Source organism: Meleagris gallopavo, chromosome 1 (genome assembly GCF_905368555.1).
Source record: "Meleagris gallopavo chromosome 1, MGAL_WU_HG_1.1, whole genome shotgun sequence".
NCBI lineage: Eukaryota > Metazoa > Chordata > Aves > Galliformes > Phasianidae > Meleagris > Meleagris gallopavo.
In genome coordinates, this window is record NC_139404.1 from 18,428,820 (window position 1) to 18,447,145 (window position 18,326).

The 18,326-nt window shown below is 36.9% G+C and overlaps 1 protein-coding gene across 3 annotated transcripts in view; it reads left to right on the plus strand.

The window, feature by feature from the left end:
- The window catches only part of ZBED4 (zinc finger BED-type containing 4), a 23,889-nt gene extending 7,002 nt beyond the window's left edge, over positions 1-16,887 (plus strand). For 2 of the 3 annotated variants that reach the window (XM_085217845.1, XM_085217850.1), the window contains 2 exons: positions 9,183-9,362; positions 11,551-16,887. In XM_085217845.1, the coding sequence (XP_085073971.1) occupies positions 11,956-15,474 (3,519 nt within the window). In that variant the 5' untranslated portion in view covers positions 9,183-9,362; positions 11,551-11,955 and the 3' untranslated portion in view covers positions 15,475-16,887. The remainder of the gene's footprint in view (positions 1-9,182; positions 9,363-11,550) is intronic. The other variant, XM_085217861.1, reaches the window with a different exon arrangement.
- Positions 16,888-18,326: the final 1,439 nt, after the last annotated feature.

The following is an 18,326-nucleotide window of genomic DNA, read 5'->3' on the forward strand; positions in this document are numbered from 1 at the left end:
TTCTTTAACTATTTTGTTAATTTTTTATAAAACACAACCATATTTACATGTTTATTTTGGGCAGTGTGAAATATGAGTAATATATCGTATATAATCATAGAATATGCGGAATTGGAAGGGACCTGTGAGGATCATGTGAACCCAATTCCTGGCAACAGTGCAACAGTGTCTAATACTACTTCTTGCTGGGGATTGCTTTTCTGCAAAGCGCTGGGCTGCAAAGGACTATCAAATTTAGCTTGCACTTAAAAAATTTCTCCTTGCTGTATGATAGTTGAGGACTAGCTTTATTTTCCCTGTGTGTTTCAGTGTATCAGTATGCAGAATGAAATATATTCGCCACTACAGATTGCACTGTACTGTGAATGAACAAATTATTGCATGCTGGTTCATAGAGCTGAGTAGCGTGGCCTGAAGAGCTAGCATTTTGCAAATGTTCCTTCTGTTTGTCATGCTTCCTTCATTAGTGATTCATTAGGCACTCTTTTGGTAATGGATATGCATGCAGAGCTGAAAAGTTTATTGGGAACAAAGATGGAAATATTAAGCTGTCAATAGATTGGAAATACTATAGGTCAACATCCTTTAAAGTTCAGCATGAGAATTAAAGCCTTTGAACATGTATTATATGCAATTTAGATAATCAGGAAGTAGATCTTTTTAGATCTTGGGATCTGATCCACCTCTTGGTGTGTCATGAAAAGCTAGAAGGGGCAGCACTGAACTACTGCCTGTTTAGAGCTCCCACAAACTCTTGCTCCCAGCTTCTAGCAACTGTTCTTATTTAAGTTGTGGGACTACAAAGCCATGCTGAAAACCAATACAGATGATGGCAATTGTCTTCTACTTTCTGCTTTTATTCTATGATTCTCCTTCCTTCTTCTGTATTAAAGATGGGAACGTGATACGCTGATAACAGTGATCCACAGACGGAAAAAATGGGAAGATCCTCACTGCATGGGAGATTTTTGCTTGTTGAGATGTGTGTTGGTAGCCACTTCAGCAGAGTGGGCCAGATTTCAGGAAGCCACACAGAGTGCAGACCGTGCTGTTGGCAGCATGCTTGCATTTGACACTGGGCAATCGGGGGAGTTGCAGTTGCTTTCTTTTCCCTTCATAATGGTGAGGAGTTGTCCTCCGAGGCTTACTGTGTTGTGGTGGAGACTGTAATCTGTTTAGGCCAGGAAATACAGTGGTGCTCATAAAGAGCAAGTCCTCATCCTTCCTCTTTCTCTAAATGCTTCTATTAATTTCTGTTTTCTATACCTCACAAAATATTAGTTTTATTGTATAAGTATAGAAATCAAGCAAATGGGAACAGCAGGAGTAATCCTTTTCTTTACCTAATCTTGTACTCAGCTCATGCTCTGAAAAAACATCCATGCATCCTTATTCTGTAAAAACTTACTTAAAATATAAGTTGCGTTACAAAAATTAGAGCTTTGTTTTGGTTAGGATAGGTTCTCCAAAAAACTTTCTTTTAAATTAAAATTGCGTTTTTCATTAGCTCCTTGAGCAAAATCCTATTTGCTTAAATTAGAACTCATGTCTACAGCAACAGTATGGCTCTCCTATAAACCATTTATTTAGAGAGAAGAAGACTGAGCTATTTGTTTGCCAGAGACAGGAGTGTCTTTTTTGGATTTCCTGCTAATGCTCAATGCGGTGCTAGTGGAAACAATGCCGGCTTTCCTGGCTGGGATGGCTGTGTCAGCTATGCCTTTGCTGCAAAGTCTCACCTTGTCTGGAAAAGGCAGAGAGAACATGTCCCACAAAGAGGTTAACGGGGAAAAGACCCTTTGTCATGGAGACTAGGGGCAGCCTTGAGGTTATTGATTCTTAGAACAGGATATCAGCAATATGTTAGATGTTGCTGATGAACATACAGTTTACTTAAGAAATGCAAAAAAAACCCAAAAACTTAAGAATGGTATTGAAAAGTTTGCTCCATTATGGGCATGGCTGATTGTACTTGCTGGACCTTGTTCCTGTTCTTGTGTTCCTTGGCAATGTAAAAGACTATTTCAGAGCTGCTTAAAAGTATCTGGTTTAGTAGGTGGTCTTTTCTTTGCTTCAAGTGAAAAACAGAAGAAAAATTTTCACTCAGAGGGTGGTGACGCACTGGAGCAGGCTGCCCAAGGAGGTTGTGGATGCCTCATCCCTGGAGGCATTCAAGGCCAGGCTGGATGTGGCTCTGGGCTGCCTGGTCTGGTGGTTGGCGACCCTGCGCATAGCAGGGGGGTTGAAACTAGATGATCACTGTGGTCCTTTTCAACCCAGGCCATTCTGTGATACTTCAGATTTTCAGGGACTATGAATTGTGTTCTCCTTCTAAACTGCCTTGAGGTGCACAGAACTGCAGTTCCAGGGATCAACTGTTTGCTATAAACGTACAGTACTGTATCTTATTACATGCATATGAGTAGGATGGAAAATCTCAAATTAGCACAAGTGAAACTCTCTGAGGCAGTGGCAAAATGGCATTAATGTGAACACAAAGTTACGTTTAGTGGGGTGGTTATGAAGCGATTTTAAAGCAGACCTCTTCATGCCTGATCTTTGTTAACTACCAAAAGAGATATTCATGATAATCTTAGCAGTTCAAAAGATATTTTTTGTTTTTTTTTCTTTTTTTTTTTAATATAAAAAGTTCAAGCATTTTAATATTATGTGCTATATCCTATAAAAGATCCTATTTAGATTTTGTGAGGCCTTTTTCTTGCAATACTTCTGTGGATGTTTACAGTAAGAGTCCCAGGAAGTCTCACTAGGTGTGGTGTGTGTCTCCTAACACTCTTCGCATTCTCTGTCACCTAACCTGAGAAGAGCTGAAAACCTCATTTTCTCCTTTACAGATTTCTCGCTTTTAACTCTTTGAAATAGCCCTTAAAATTCTTGAGGTTTCATTCTTGCTGAGCTTAAAGATTAGCAACTTTTTTTTCTTTTTTTTTTTTTTTTCTCAATTTAAAGAAAGTTACAGCAGTATCTGTACACTGGACTCATCAAGAGAGAAAACAAAAGCTAACAACTCATAACTAACTTGTACTTGAGCTGTACTCTGCAAAGGAGGAAGAGAAGAGCCCATAGGCTAAGCAGGGGGGATTGATCACTTGGGGAAAAGAAGTGTCAGAGGAGCTTTGCTTTGAGTTTTCTGACACTTTCCTGAAACCTGATTGCTGTTCTGCAGCAGCATGGAGTAAATATTGTGTCTTTCATCTCTAATTCTTTCAGAACTTATCTCTTGTTCCTGTGTTTTTGGTTGTGTTTTGTTTCCTGTTCCATGATAATACTGATGTATGTTTCCATACTTCTGTTCTTATTTTTATCTTTGAATTTTAGCCTCCTATTTTGTTTCTAGAACTCTTCCCTTCCCTTAGCCCCGAACTGTGCAGCATGAGATACCGAAAGCAGTTTGGTCTATAGAATTATTTAGGGCAGGACATCAAAACAGTACATACTTCAGTTGTTTTAGGTTTTTTTCCTTAGTAAAACTCCTTTCTTTCTTCCAGCATTTCTGAGAATAGCCCCCATTTTATTAGCATGCAAAACATATTTGTCCAAAAAAGCTAATGGTAAAAATGTCCAAAGGTAACTAAAATCTTCCTATTTTTATTTTTTGCTTGGAGCAACATTCAACTGATGTGTATGATTTACAACAATCCCACTTAAAATTTATTCAAGTAATTGCTTAAAGCATCAGCACTTTTACAAATGAGAGGCAGATGTGCTACTTGGTAGGTGTGAACAGTAGCATAGAAACAGATCCTGAAAGTATTGCTTTGGTAGCATCGCACCAGATAATGAGGAAGAAGGTTCTTCAACTCTGAAGAGACGGTTTGTATCGTAGACAAATGTTGACAAAACTTACTTACTATGACAAATCTGTTTTTTTTTTTATGAGCGGTCTCTTAGTAAAAGCTGTGACAGAAATTATTAGCATATGTACAGCCTGCTTTTTCTCCTTTTTTTTGTAGCTTGCAGCTATGGGAAGTTAGCAAAGGACTTGTGAAGGAAGTTAGCCACTTTTGAGATGTGATGGTATTTTTAGGCTGAGGATTCAATTAGATGCATGTTTAATTAATTAATAATGTTGAAGAAAACAGTAAGTTGATGAAGACTGTCTTTTAGAAGTCACTTTGAATTTTAGCTCCCTACCCTGTATCAGATATGTGTTTTATCCTAAAACAGGATGAGCAGTAAAGACTGCATCAGTGAAGGCCAGTGAAACTTTTGGGTACTGAACCTGCTTGCATATCTGTCAGGGCAGTAAAAAGGATGCAAGAACTAAACGTTGGCTGGGTGTGAGTAATATGCATATAACACAAACATCATTATTTGTACTAGACTTTGAAAATAATTAATACCAAATGTGCAGTATTTGAACAGCAGTATCTTCACCCTTGTAAAAGTTGTGTGGTTGAGGAAATGCTGATATAAAAACTAAGTACCAGATCCAGCCAAAAATGCTGTTTTTGAGAATGAAACTTTACTTAATGTCTGCTTTGCATATTTTTGGAGTATTTTTTAAATGGGTGCTAACCTGAAAATTGTACTGTTTTAGTTTTGGATTTCATTAATTGTTTTCAATCTCTGTATAACAGCTTGAGAGGTGGTGTCATTCTTTGCAGTGGGAGCTGGTCCTCATGCTTTCTTCCTTGCACTCTTGGTTGGAGACGGGCAAGGTTGTGTAAGGTTGGGACAGGGAGAGCCACAGCAGAAGCAGGGTTTCACTTCTTGAATTTTTTGCTGAGATTTCAGGGAATATCTGGAAATAATGGATGAACAGAGTCCGATGGACTTCTTGATGTTTCCAGTAGTAAGAGGAGAAAACATATGTAAAACAACAACAAAACAACAACCTAAGCTGCTTTTGAAAGAGTTGGAGGGTAAATCAGTCTGAGCTGATGAAATCTTTCTCGCTCTGTGTCTGCTGGTTAGATTTTTAACTTGATACTGTCCCTTTAGCAAGAGCCTAGGACTAGAACTGTCATTTCTGAGCTGTGCTGCTGCTTGTTACCTTCCTGCATTGTTTTTAATTCAGCAGTGATAGGGAAAACTAAGGGGAGAGAGAGTTCAGAGACTGCTACACCAAAAAATATGACTTGACACTAACTGGTCTATCATATGACTAAATATAAAATAATCCATATTCACAATAAAATTACTTCATGTTTTGGGAGGTGGAAGCCAAGAAGAGGGAGAGTACATGTAGCTGGTAATTTCTGTAACTTTTCAGTCTCTACTTTGGCTTCATTCCTGCATTTGTAGTTAGGGTTGCACACCTAGGCTGTTATAGTTATGGCTATAACATGTGGCTCTCCACACCTTGTTTTTTCTCTGGCTGCAATGAATGACTGCCTTAAGCCTCACCAGGCACTGAGGTGTTTTTAGTAATGTGAAGGGCAGTAAAGATCTTCATGTTTTGACAAATAAGAACAAGAGCACCAGGGAGCTCATGTGCGTTTCTTGGAGGCTCTCGTTCCTTCTGCCTCATCTCTCAGGTCTCTCAGTACATACCTTTTGTCCTATGACTTTCCCCAGCACATTTTCCTTTCCCTTCTTGTGCACCACTCTGGGTATGTTTTCTCTTTATGAACTGTCCTTAGCTTCAGGTATGTGAGAGGTAAGAGCTTCAGCTGTCCTGACAGAATGTTGCCCTGCTCCTTCCAGCCTGGCACAGCTCCTGCACCTGACATCCTGCTCAGCCACACACCCATGAAATCCTCAGCCTTTGAGGAAGGAATACTATGTTGTTTTTTGTTTGTTTGTTTGTTTGTTTGTTTTTAAATTTTATTTCCACCCCCCACTAACAGTAGTCTTTTCTTGTATGTGCAGACATACTAAACTGGATGTCCTCTAGGGCATTCTAGGATTTTTCTCTACCAAAGTGTTTGTATCAGTCTAAAATAGAATCTTAAAAATAATTACAAAAGCCTTTTTTTCCTTTTTTTTTTTTTTCCTTCCTTCGTTGTAGAATCATATCAGGAGTAGTTAGGGATTCAATGGATGTAAGACATAGTAAGGATGACTCTGTAAAACTCATTTGGAATAGATTAGAAAGAAAAGAAAGATGGAAAGAAAAGCTTCCTCTTACCTGGGAGGGGGTCATATTGGGAGAAATTTAGCCTAAGAACTTGTGGCTGAACAAGAGAAACCTAGAAACTACTATTTCATAGAATCATAGAATGATTTGGGTTGGAAGGGGTTTAGTTCCAACCAGGTTGCTCACAGACCCATCCAGCCTGACCTTGAATGCTCCCAGGGAGAGGTCATCCACAACTTCTCTGGGCAACCTGTTCTAGTGTGTCATCACTCTCACAGTAAATAATTTCTTCCTGATACCTAGTCTAAATCTACCCTCTTCCAGTTTAAAACCATTTATCCTCGTCCTGTAACTACGTGCCCTTCTTAAAAGTCCCTCCCCAGCCTTTCTGTAGGCCGCATCGGGTACTGGAAGGCTGCTTTAAAATCCCCCCAAAACCTTCTCTTCTCCAGGTTGAAGAGCCCCACTTCTCTCAGCCTGTCTTCATAGGGGAGGTGCTCCAGCCCTCTGATCATCTTCGTGGCCCTCCTCTGAACCTGCTCCAAAACTCCATGTCCTTGCATTGAGGGCCCCAGAACTGGACACAGTACTCCAGGTGGGGTCTCACAAGATTAGAGTGGAGGGGCAGAATCACCTCCCTGTCCCTGCTGGCCACGCTTTTCTTGATGCAACAGAGGATACACAATTGTCCTAATTGTTATATTCTGTCCCAATATGAAGTTAGGGTGAAGAATATTCCTATCAACAAAGAGCAGTATGCAGCATTGATGGTGCTGTTTCCATAGTTCAGTCTCTTGTGTCCAGGTGGAGCCTTTGGGGTTGCAGACATAAGAGGGTATATTGCAAACTGGAGAGAATACCTTTTCAAAACCACAGAAAATTATGGGTTAATGTAACGTGGACTACAACTCATAGACATACAGGATTAAAGGAAATAGCTGTAGCTCTGGCTTTCAGGTGTCTGGAAAGGTAATGGAATAGTAAAGATGGCTTTACTCTTTTTTTCTCTCCCAACTGATCTCCACAAGTCATACTTTCCATGAGGTCCAGAACAACTTGTTTCTTTCATTAAGCCTAACTTTCTCTACTTTGATCCCAATTATATAGTTACATCCATTAGTTCATGCTTGTATGTCTGTGCAGGTTCCTGTGAACTTCAGTGAGACCTGAGCATAGGACCCACATCCTGGCAGAGTATAACATGCTAATGTCGATGTCTCTTCTAATGCCTCATTTTAATCACTCAGTATCTTGCAAACTTTTCTAGTTCTATACTGTCAAGCTGTGACTGACACCTTGTCAAAGTAAGCCTCTACAGAAAAAAATCTGTTACTGTTCTTAATTTGGCTACTTTGAGAGGTTTGTAAAATGGAGTAAAGTTTCTCTAGGCTATACTTTCATCAGGATTTGTTAATTTTTACAGTTTTTTGGCATGGTGTTGTTTTTCAAGAATATATTACTTAATTAGCATGGTACCTGCCATTGAAATGGGAGCTAATAATAATTTCTTAAAATGTATTTTTCTCATTACTTGTATAATTGTAAGCATTTTCTTTTCACTTGATGCTGTTAACGATGCCTGTAGAATTTCAAAAATAAGCAAAATTAGGACTAGTCATTCTAAACTGACATCCATTTGTGCAAATATTTGCACAATTTGTTTTTAATGTCTATTTATCTACTTCCTACTCACAAAATCTGTCACTACTTTTGATTCTGGAAACTAGTAAACAGTTTTGCTTTCACTTTACGTCCATACTGTGCATCTTTCTTTTAACCACTTACTCTTGCATTTTGCAGATGTGTGCATGGTGAATAATTTAAACTTTATAGCTCTAAACTGATTTCTCTAGTTAAATTCAGATTTGTTAGTTTTGGAGTTAGGCTCTGTAATATAGTCAAGTCCTTCGTTATCACCTGACTACCCAAGCTAAAATTTTAAATTGTTTAAAATTTGCAGGACACTCTCCATTTTACAAACAAATAATCTGCTCATGATTCAGTGTTCCTGTGTGCTTTTCATACTTCTCTGTAAGGTAATACATGTCAGCAAAACCCCAGAACACTGATATTTCTCTCCTTCAACCTTTTCCTAGTGAGTTCTTCAGGTCACAGCAGTCTGCTGTGTCACTCGTTGGATCAGTGGCGCTCTCCTGACATTTCTCGTCAACCACTGTACACTCTCAGTAATCCAATTTTGAATGGAAAATCCTATAAAAATGTTTCTGCAGGCTTCTGACCACAGCAAGCCACTGATTGTCTACTGCCATTTAGGGTCTAATAGTCCGAAAGTGGATTTGAGCAGATAATTGCTCTCTAGTTTATTTTCTTTTCTTTTTCCTTGAAGATTTTTTTTTTTAATTTGCAAGAAGTCTTAATTAATAGAATTGTAGCTACTTTAGGTGCTCATAAGCAAATTCATAATTTGTTCTAGAGTACCATAAAATTGTAAAATTGGATGGTGCATTCTATTTGTTTTTAAAACAGATTGATTCTTGCAAGGAGTTGGCCTGGAAGGCAGAGATTAAAAATATCTTTCTCTTTCTAAACCTACACGTGTTGAGGACTATATTCTAATGAAAATTTCCTTTTCACCTCAGGGGTGCTAGAGGAGAAAGAATTCAACTTAATTTTGCAGCAATAAGTAAGTTTTACATAGTAAAACTCAAAGTAATAGAGATCAGACTTGAATGTTTAAAAGAAAATTGAAAAAATGACATGCAAAGTCTTACAAGGAGTATCCAACTTTTGAAATTTCTTGGGAACTGTGGACAGCTATCAAATAGACTGAATGTGTTTTCTTGCCTTAAACTCAGATATAAATAAAACAGTGTAATTAATAATGCTGCTGGTAGCATAGCCCCCTACTAATGCTAAGCATGAGTACAGAAGTAATATGTAGTTGCAAAGGGAGATGGACGCTAATTGCACAGATAGGGGGACAGAAAAACATATGAATCAACAATTAAAGAATGAAAATCTGCAAGTTAAAACAAAGGATACTGAATAAGCAGGAAGCATTTCTGGTGGAACCAGAACAGTTTCTGGTCCTAAAGAAAATGAGATAATCATGTCAGGAGCAGATGAGATTACTTCCCACGCCTTTTTTTTTTTTTTTTTTTTTTTTTTTTTTGGGTAGAGTTGATGACGAGCATCAAAAGCACAGCAAGGAAAAATAGGGAAGAAGGTCTACAACTGTAGTCCCTTGTTCAAGGCTAACTCTCATCTGTTCACCTCAACTTGAACTGAGACCATCAAGGAACACAGTCATCAGTGTTTAACTGCCTGGCTTCTGCTCAGTGGTATCTTGTACCAAAAGGTAATTTAGGATAACTTGATTAGGGCCTATTTGAATATGTGGTGATAATGAATAGTAGTGATTAAGAACTAACCATTGCCAATGTGTATTGTTAATGAACATCGATCTGGTAAGGTCTTGTTAGGAAGTTTGCAGTTGGGTTTGTTTATCAGTCTTCTAAATCTTCCCATCTCAGCAACCTTAAGTTCAGCTGCTTTAAGAAGTGGTTACTGGGGCAAGGACGAGTGCAGCATCTGCATGGATTTTTTTTTTTTTTTTCCCTATAAAAGCCTAAAACTGTCTTTTTTTTTTGCCTTGATGTTTTTGTTTGGTTTTTGTTTGTGTGTTTGTGTGTGGTTTTTATTTTCTGTTTATTTTTTTTCTTCTTTGTGCGAAAGAAGTTAGAATTACAGGCTAGAACTGTGGTTACCTATTTTGAGATGAAGAAATTGTTTTCATCAGAAGGTGTTGCTGATGGGTATTTGCATTATATGTGAATCCAGCTAAGAATTTGTAATGCGCTTACTGTAGCTTGGCACTTAGATGCATAATTTATATTCTCTAAACTCTGTATGGAATATTTGCGAGACTTTCTGTTCCATGATCCCATGTTACAATAATTCACTAAATATTCATGCTTTTGCATGTTTGCAGTACTAATTTCACACTCAAAAATAAGATCAAAATTCACATGAAGAATTTAAAAATCCTATTTGATTGACTTCTGTTCAAAATGTTGACTGTCTTACACACTCATCCTCATCCCAGATGTATGTGCTTCCATATCATCAATATGGGTGTGATTGCTAACTTCCGTTTCATTCAGTGTTATATTGAGGGCTGTAAATTTAGTCTCTGCTGCTGGACCTGATTTCACAAACCTGTGGAAAGCACTGGGCAGTGTGTTAGTGAGTCGGCTCATGGAAATGCAAGGCTCTTTTTTTTCGTTCTGGAATTCTCTTCTGGTCTCTGGGTGTCTGAAAGTATCCTTTTTCTTTTTTTTCTTTTTTTTTTTTTTCTCTGAGAAGGAGAAAGAAAACACAAATACTAAAACTTCTACAGAAAGAAAAAGCAGAGTGGCTGCCTTCCTCTGCGAAATGTTGATGGCTCTGTCTCCCTTGTCTTTAAATAGCTGTAATAAGCTGATTGCCCTTCCTTTTATCTGCTTCTTCTGTTTCAGTGGGGGGAAGAAAAAAAAAAAGAGAAGTTATCACTACAGTATGTTTTAAAGAAGTTTTAAATCCAGGGAAAGCTAGTTGTTTGCTCTTCTGTTTAACCTCTCTTGCAAGCCAACTGTAGAGAGAGAATTAGAACCACAGAGCTACTATCTTGTTTGTCTAGATGCAGAAGAAAATGTCTGTGTGTACAACCTCAACCTATGTATGTATCTTGTAGCTGTGACTAATTTCACCTTTTGTCTGCTGAAATCCTCATTTGAGTAACATAAAAATTGTGTGATAAATTCAAATTTGTGTGTTTTATCTTGAGATAAAAGTTCCATGAAATCAGTTTTGCACAAATTGAAGTGGATAGTGTAGCATCAGCTCTCTGGTTAAAAATAGTTTTTTGATGGTAACGAAGATACTAATAACTACATTAGCGATACGAAAGAAAAGAAAGGGTTTGGCAAAATTTAGAATTCAGATAAAGATGTAGGAAAAATAAAAATTCAAAACAAAGCGTGGCTGACAGATGCAGGCATCTTCAGGTTTGTGTAGGGCTGGTGGGGATTTTTGCTTTTCTGCCGAAGGATAGCTTTACTTTTGCATGAATGTTTCTCGGCTAACATGACTAAGTGCCTGCTTGTCTTCATAAATGTCTGTAGATATAGGTAGCTGTATGCACATGTGTGTATGTATGACTATGCACTAGTTGAATTAGGATGCACAGTGAGGTGTAAATATGTAGAAACAAACACAAAAGCAGCACGTGGACTGTAGATTTTGACAGTGCTTAATCAGAGCTGAGTGCGTAGGTCTGTATTTGCCCCGTATTGCTCAATATAAATAGATGCATTGAGTAAATGTATGGTCTTGTTTTTGTTTTGTTTAAGGGGGAGAAAGGGAATAGCATTTGACTGAATTATTTTTACCTTAAAGAAAGTGGGGAAAAAATACAGAACACTTATTGCATGTTCGTAATTCACATTGTTTGCTAGTTATTCAGAATGTGTCAATCAGCATTTGTCATCTAACTGTTTCTTTTCTAGATGGTGCAAAAGAATCACAGCTGTCCAATCAAGATGAACAGAATGGCTTCCTTGACCAAGAAAATAGAACATTCGATTTTTAGGATGATATCTACAACATGAAGCATTCAACAGAAGCTGCCTTTGAGAACGTTTATCTATGACCTGAAATGTCCTGATCCTGGGGAAAAAGATGAGATTCCATTAATTAAGTCTATAATTTCTTAATGCATCCTTATGACTATTCATTTTTGCGTCCGCACAACACGGATACAGAATTCATAAACCAGAGATTATTTTAACACGTAGATTTGTGTTTGTGCATTCAGTATACAAGATACATCATTTTAATCAAATTTCACATAATCTTTTAAATTATCTGTATTTATTAATAAATGAAGACGTGGCAAGAGGAATTGGTCAGCCATGGAAAACAGTAAATCAGGTTCCCCCATCATGGATGGTAATTTCATCTTGGGAAAAATCAATAACTTGAAAGTAGAGCAAGAGGAAGATGGCATTAACTGTACTCTAGAAAGAATGGATATAAAGACAGAACAAGATGAATTCAAACATGCAGACAGCAGTGATGAGCAAGAAGACAAAGAAAAGAACTTCATTAGCAACAACCCTAGCAAATATTTATCTACAGAAAATGAAGATGATTATGGATCTCTTTTTTCTCAGTATAGTAGTACGCTGTACGATGTAGCAATGGAGGCTGTGACACAAAGCCTCCTTTCCAGCAGAAATATAAGCTCCAGAAAAAAGTCACCTGCTTGGAACCATTTTTTTATATCTCCTAGAGATAGCACTAAAGCAATATGTATGTACTGTATGAAAGAATTTAGCAGGGGTAAAAATGAGAAGGACCTAAGTACAAGTTGTCTCATGAGACATGTGAGGAGAGCCCATCCTACTGTACTAATTCAAGAAAATGGGACTATGCCAAATATATCTTCCTTTTCTTCACCTACATTATTACTGCCTCCTCAGTCTGCAGATATGGGAGATCTGAGTTCTATGTTATCCCCTATAAAACTGGTAAAGAAAATGGCTTCTAAAATACCATCTCCAGATCGAATAATTGAGGAATCTGTTTCTATAGTTTCTTCTGAAGAAATAGCAGATCTCTCAGTTTCTGAAAAGTGCAACAAAGAAGAAGTCATGGTTGGGTCATCTCCACAGCTGCCCAACAGCCAGTATGATGAAACTGTGGAGAATGTAGCAGAAAAAACTGTTGTAATTCCAAAGAACACATCAGGTTCTAGAAGGAGATCTGCTGTCTGGAAACACTTTTATTTATCACCGCTCGATAATTCTAAAGCGGTTTGCATCCACTGTATGAATGAATTCAGTAGAGGAAAAAATGGAAAAGACCTGGGAACGAGTTGTTTGATAAGACATATGTGGAGAGCACATCGTTCCATTGTCCTGCAAGAGAACGGGGGTGGTACCAGTATACCACCTCTCTACACCACACCTCCAACTCTGTTGCCTTCTTTACTACCATCAGATAGTGATCTGAATTCTATGTCATCCTCCCCTGGAAAGCTAATGAAAGAATCAGCTTCTGTGTCCTCTTCTCCAGACAGAATCTCAGAGGAAATACATACTAATCTCTCTTCCGGAGATGTTCTAGTGGAAGACTCAATGCTGTCATCTTCTGATGACATAGGTGAAGTCTCATTTGTGTCCTCCCCTGAGAAACAGTGTGAGGGATTAGGCCCACTCATATTTGAACCTACTGCGGTATTTCAACAAAATAAAAGGATTATGAAAAGGCTTAAATCAGAAGTTTGGCATCACTTTTCATTGTCACCTGCTGACAGTCTAAAAGCAGTATGTAGATACTGCAGTTGTATGATAAGTCGTGGTAAAAAAGGAGATGTAGGAACGAGCTGCTTGATGAGACATCTATATAGACGCCATCCTGATATAATTGGAAGCCAAAAAAGCTGTCTTGATGTTAGTTTGGCAAATTCTCCTTATGCTACTTTGGCTTCTGCAGAATGTTCATCTTCAAAGTTGACTGAATTACCTACAATGGTTACACACGATAATCAAATTATTTTTCCTGTCAATAGCAAGAAGACCTCAAAACTGTGGAATCACTTTTCAATTTGTTCTGCAGATTCAACAAAAGTAATATGTATGCACTGTGGACGTACGATAAGTAGGGGGAAAAAGCCAACAAATCTGGGCACGAGTTGCCTTCTAAGACATTTGCAGCGGTTTCATAACAATGTATTGAAAACTGATGTCTCAGAGACTGTATTATCCACATCTACGGATAATCACATGCCACTGAGCACAGAATTACTAGCATCTTCAACTTTTGATGAAACCAATGACAAGTTTTGTGACTCTCACCCAGTTGCCAAAAAAATCACAAGTCTTGTAGCTGAAATGATTGCACTTGACCTTCAGCCATATTCTTTTGTAGACAACATTGGCTTTAACAGGCTGCTTGAATACTTGCAACCTCAGTATTCTTTACCTTCTCCATCTTACTTTTCTAGGACAGCAATTCCAGATATGTATGATAATGTAAGACAAATAATTATTTCTCATCTTAAAGAAGCTGAAAGTGGAGTGATCCATTTTACATCAGGAATATGGATGAGCAACCAAACACGAGAATATCTAACCCTTACAGCTCACTGGGTAACATTTGAATCTTCATTTCGACCACAGTGTGAGGATTATCATTGTTCAGCACTATTAAATGTATCACAGATTGATTGCGACTACAATGGAATCAGTATTCAAAAGCAGTTAGAGTACTGGTGGGAAATGTGGATTACTTCCATTGGCCTTCAGATTGGAATTACTGTTACTGATAATCACAGTATAGAAAAAACTTTAAATGAGGGTGATCATTCAAGTGTACAGTGCTTTAGTCACACTGTTAATGTCATTGTAAATGAGGCCATTAAAAGCCAGAGAATGGTTCAGAATTTGCTAAGTATTGCAAGAAAGATCTGTGAACGTGTTCATCGGTCAGCAAAAGCAAAAGAGAAGTTAGCTGAGTTGCAAAAAGAGTATGAGTTGCCTCAGCATCAGCTTATACAAGACGTTCCATCCAAGTGGAACACATCATTTCATATGCTCGAACGTCTTATTGAACAGAAAAGAGCAATTGATGAAATGTCAATAGAGTGCAGCTTTCGGGAGCTAATAAGTTGTGATCAGTGGGAAGTTATGCAGTCAGTGTGTCATGCTCTCAAGCCTTTCGAAGCTGCAAGTAGGGAAATGAGTACACACATGTCTACATTAAGTCAAGTGATCCCAATGATCCATATACTTAACAGGAAAATAGAAATGCTTTTTGAGGAAACAATGGGCATAGATACTATGCTGAAATCTTTGAAAGAAGCTATGGTGAGCAGATTGTCCTCCACGCTTCATGATCCAAGGTACATTTTTGCAACGCTTCTGGATCCTCGCTATAAAACATCCTTATTTACTGAAGAGGAGGCTGAACAGTATAAACAAGACTTAATCAGGGAGCTGGAAATAATGAGTTCTACCTCAGAAGATGATAAACCTGTTTCCAATGGATGTGATATAGGTTCACCATCTACAAATTCATATGGAGAAGATAATCTTTGGTCACTCATGGGTGACATGAAGAAAACAAAAGACCTGAAGGAGAGAGCAAAGTTACCAGAGGAAATGGTGCTTTCTTACTTGGAGGAAGAAGTACTCGAGCATAACTGTGATCCTCTAACTTACTGGAACTTTAAGAAGTCATCTTGGCCAGTACTGTCAAAATTGGCTGTCAGGTTCTTGGGTTGTCCACCAAGTATTGTTCCTTCAGAGAGATTGTTCAATACATCCAATGAAAGCAACAACTTTAGTCAGTCGAGATTAATGATTGAACACTTTGAAAAACTTATCTTTTTGAAAGTGAATCTTCCTTTAATATACTTCCAGTATTGAAACTAACGAACAAACTGCTAGACTAAAAATTTTGTTGCTCACTGGATAATAACTATCTGTAACTTGGATTGTTAAATTGCTCCAGTAGGGGCCATGTATGACATCTAATCAGTGACTATAATTCCAAATTTTAATTTCATTTTTTCAGCTTTCAATATGTCTACATGTGCCTTATTCATAGTACTTCAGGCCAGATATTGTATATATGTTTTTTTTTAAAAAGGTTCACACTAGAGATAGACAGTCTTGTCAAGTTATACAGAATTATGTAGGTTTTAATCCGTAACTGTAAATGAACTTTAAAAAAAAAAAAAAGTCATTTGTTTTAATAGGATGGCAAAAAAAAAGGAAAAAAAAAGATGTAAACAGTTCTATTCTGTAGTTTTTTATTCAATTATTATGTAAAAACCATAAACCAGGTACTGTATTTTAGTTGAACATTGCTTTAATTGAAAACAAAACAAAACAAAAAAAAAAAACAACAAACAACGAACAGCTCTTATAGTTGTCAAAAGAAAACTGTGTATGAAAGATGGGATTCAAGCCATCTTTTTATCATATGTTTTTAGCTGCAAGCCCTAAAGTACTTAAAAGGATTAATAAGAGTCATTAAGAAAGATGTGTTTACAGGAGACTATTGATGTATCTGAAAATAAATCTTAAATTTGAGATGATATGGAATGTCAGCTATACGACTGTCTGTCGTAAAACTTCCCATCCCGGGTTCTCCTGTTCAGGTTATACATTTATTGGAACAATGGAAATATTCTGGGTATTTATAAAAGCTCTTTGGAAGTTTTATCAAAGTTTATGAATTAATGCTTGTTATTTAATGCCGTGTACAAAAAAAAAAAAAGGCAAAAAATTTACAATGAAGACTATAAAGTCATTCTAAAGCCTTTTCTTATCTTTAGTGCATCAAAACTGTAAGGTTCCCTATTGTATAAACTGAGCCCTTATTCCTAATGTAATTTCAACTCTGTAGAACAGCCTGTCTTAAAGCTCCTAGTACAAAAATAACTGATCTTCTGATTTTTCAGTAATAGCCTTATGGATACGGTGCACTGCTTAGAATTTTATGTAGTAGGGTTGATTCTTAACTGTCAGAGTCCAACAGGCAAATGGGATATAGAGCCCTCAAGACTTCAAGTAAGAAGAAAAAAACAGCCAGCATTTTAATTTGAAAGGAATGTTCTCCAATGTTTTTTTAACTTTAGAAAGATAAATCTTCTTGTTTCAGTTTTCATTAAATACTTTTTGGGAAAAAAATCATCATTTGCCTATGACCTTTTAGAAAAGTTGTAGCTTTGTTAAAATACTGTACCTATGCCTAATCTAATTTTGCATTTACTATGTTTTAGTGTATTTATAAATGGTGAACTTCTGAAATTAAACATTTTATTTGCAATTTTCTAGTGGTAGTCAACACTGCCTTTTTTTTTTTTTTTTTCTTCTTCCAGATGGATTAAAGACAACCTTTGAATAAAAATGAACTGCTATAATTGTAATCATAAATACACAACATAACATGCTGTGTGAAAAAGATTTGTGTTCCATTTCTCTCTTTGGACTTTAAAAAAAAAAAAAAAAAAATCTGCTGCTTTTAATTGCATTTAAAGAATTTAGCCAATTTGGTGAAATCTTTCCCAGGTGATTTTTGGTTTCCACATGATTTTTCTTTGAACATTCTATAGTTTCACATATTTTAATTGTTAGTCGGTCAGTTATGTTTAGATCTGTACTGTTATTAATACAGATATGTTACTATATTGTACACTCAGGAAGAACTCACACTGATTTTGTGTCCATTATTTTATATTCTAACTTTAAATACTACCAACAGTCAGCATTTCCCTATTCTTGTAGGGTTAAATGAGAATGGGTACTCAGATATTTTTTTCTGCATCAGTAAAAGAACTTGTTCTAGTTTATGTACAGTTTGAGTAAGGTGATTTTGAAGTAGCTCATTTAGAAGCATGTTTAAATAGTTACTGGTTAATTATTACCTCAGTTTTTTCCTGCACTTTAACTGTGAATATAGCCTTGACCTTTGTGAGATGCTTAATATCTCCAAACCCAGAAAGAGGCATGTAGAGAGTGAAGAAACCTTGTATTTTTTAATTTAACAAGGGATAATTTTTACTCAAGACTTGAATATGACTATGAATACAGCCTTAGTCTTAAGGCACTGTCAAACTACATTACACCTGCAGGAATATTGAATAAGTTTGCCTGAAATTCCCCTTTCTCTGAAAACAAGTATCTTGGCTCCTCTGCATTAAGGCAGTCTTAATTCCTTATAACTCTCACATAGGAAGTTGAAATGATGGCATTTTGAGGTAGCCTTCAGTTTTTTCTTGTGAAAGATACTTACATTCTTTGTAAAAACATCTTGTGAGAGCATGACAATTGTAGTGGCTATTTTAAGAGGCAAAACTTACTTATCCTACTTCATTTGCAAGTGTAATTTCCTTTTTTGAAGGGCATTAATTCTTAAAACAGCACTGTGTCAGTATCAACTTGGTTAAGAATTAATAATACACTTATTAGAGGTTGCTGGTTGTTTTTTTTTTTTTTTTACTTAATTAAAAAAAGGTCACTTAAACCAAGAGAAACTGAAAGGACAACATTGCTGTTTTGGGGATGGAAGTCTTGATCCTTTTACATGAGTTATGTGAGCATTTCCATCTCTAGCTGAGGCGGTGATGCTGAAAAAAGAGCGCCTTCAAAAGAAGTGCTGAAAGCTTTTGCTGAAGCATTGATTATGTGTGGGTTTTGTGTTGATTTTATTTTAGAAATATTATTTTTAATAGAAGCTCTTAGCAATTGCTAAAACTTTTTTTCCAAAACTT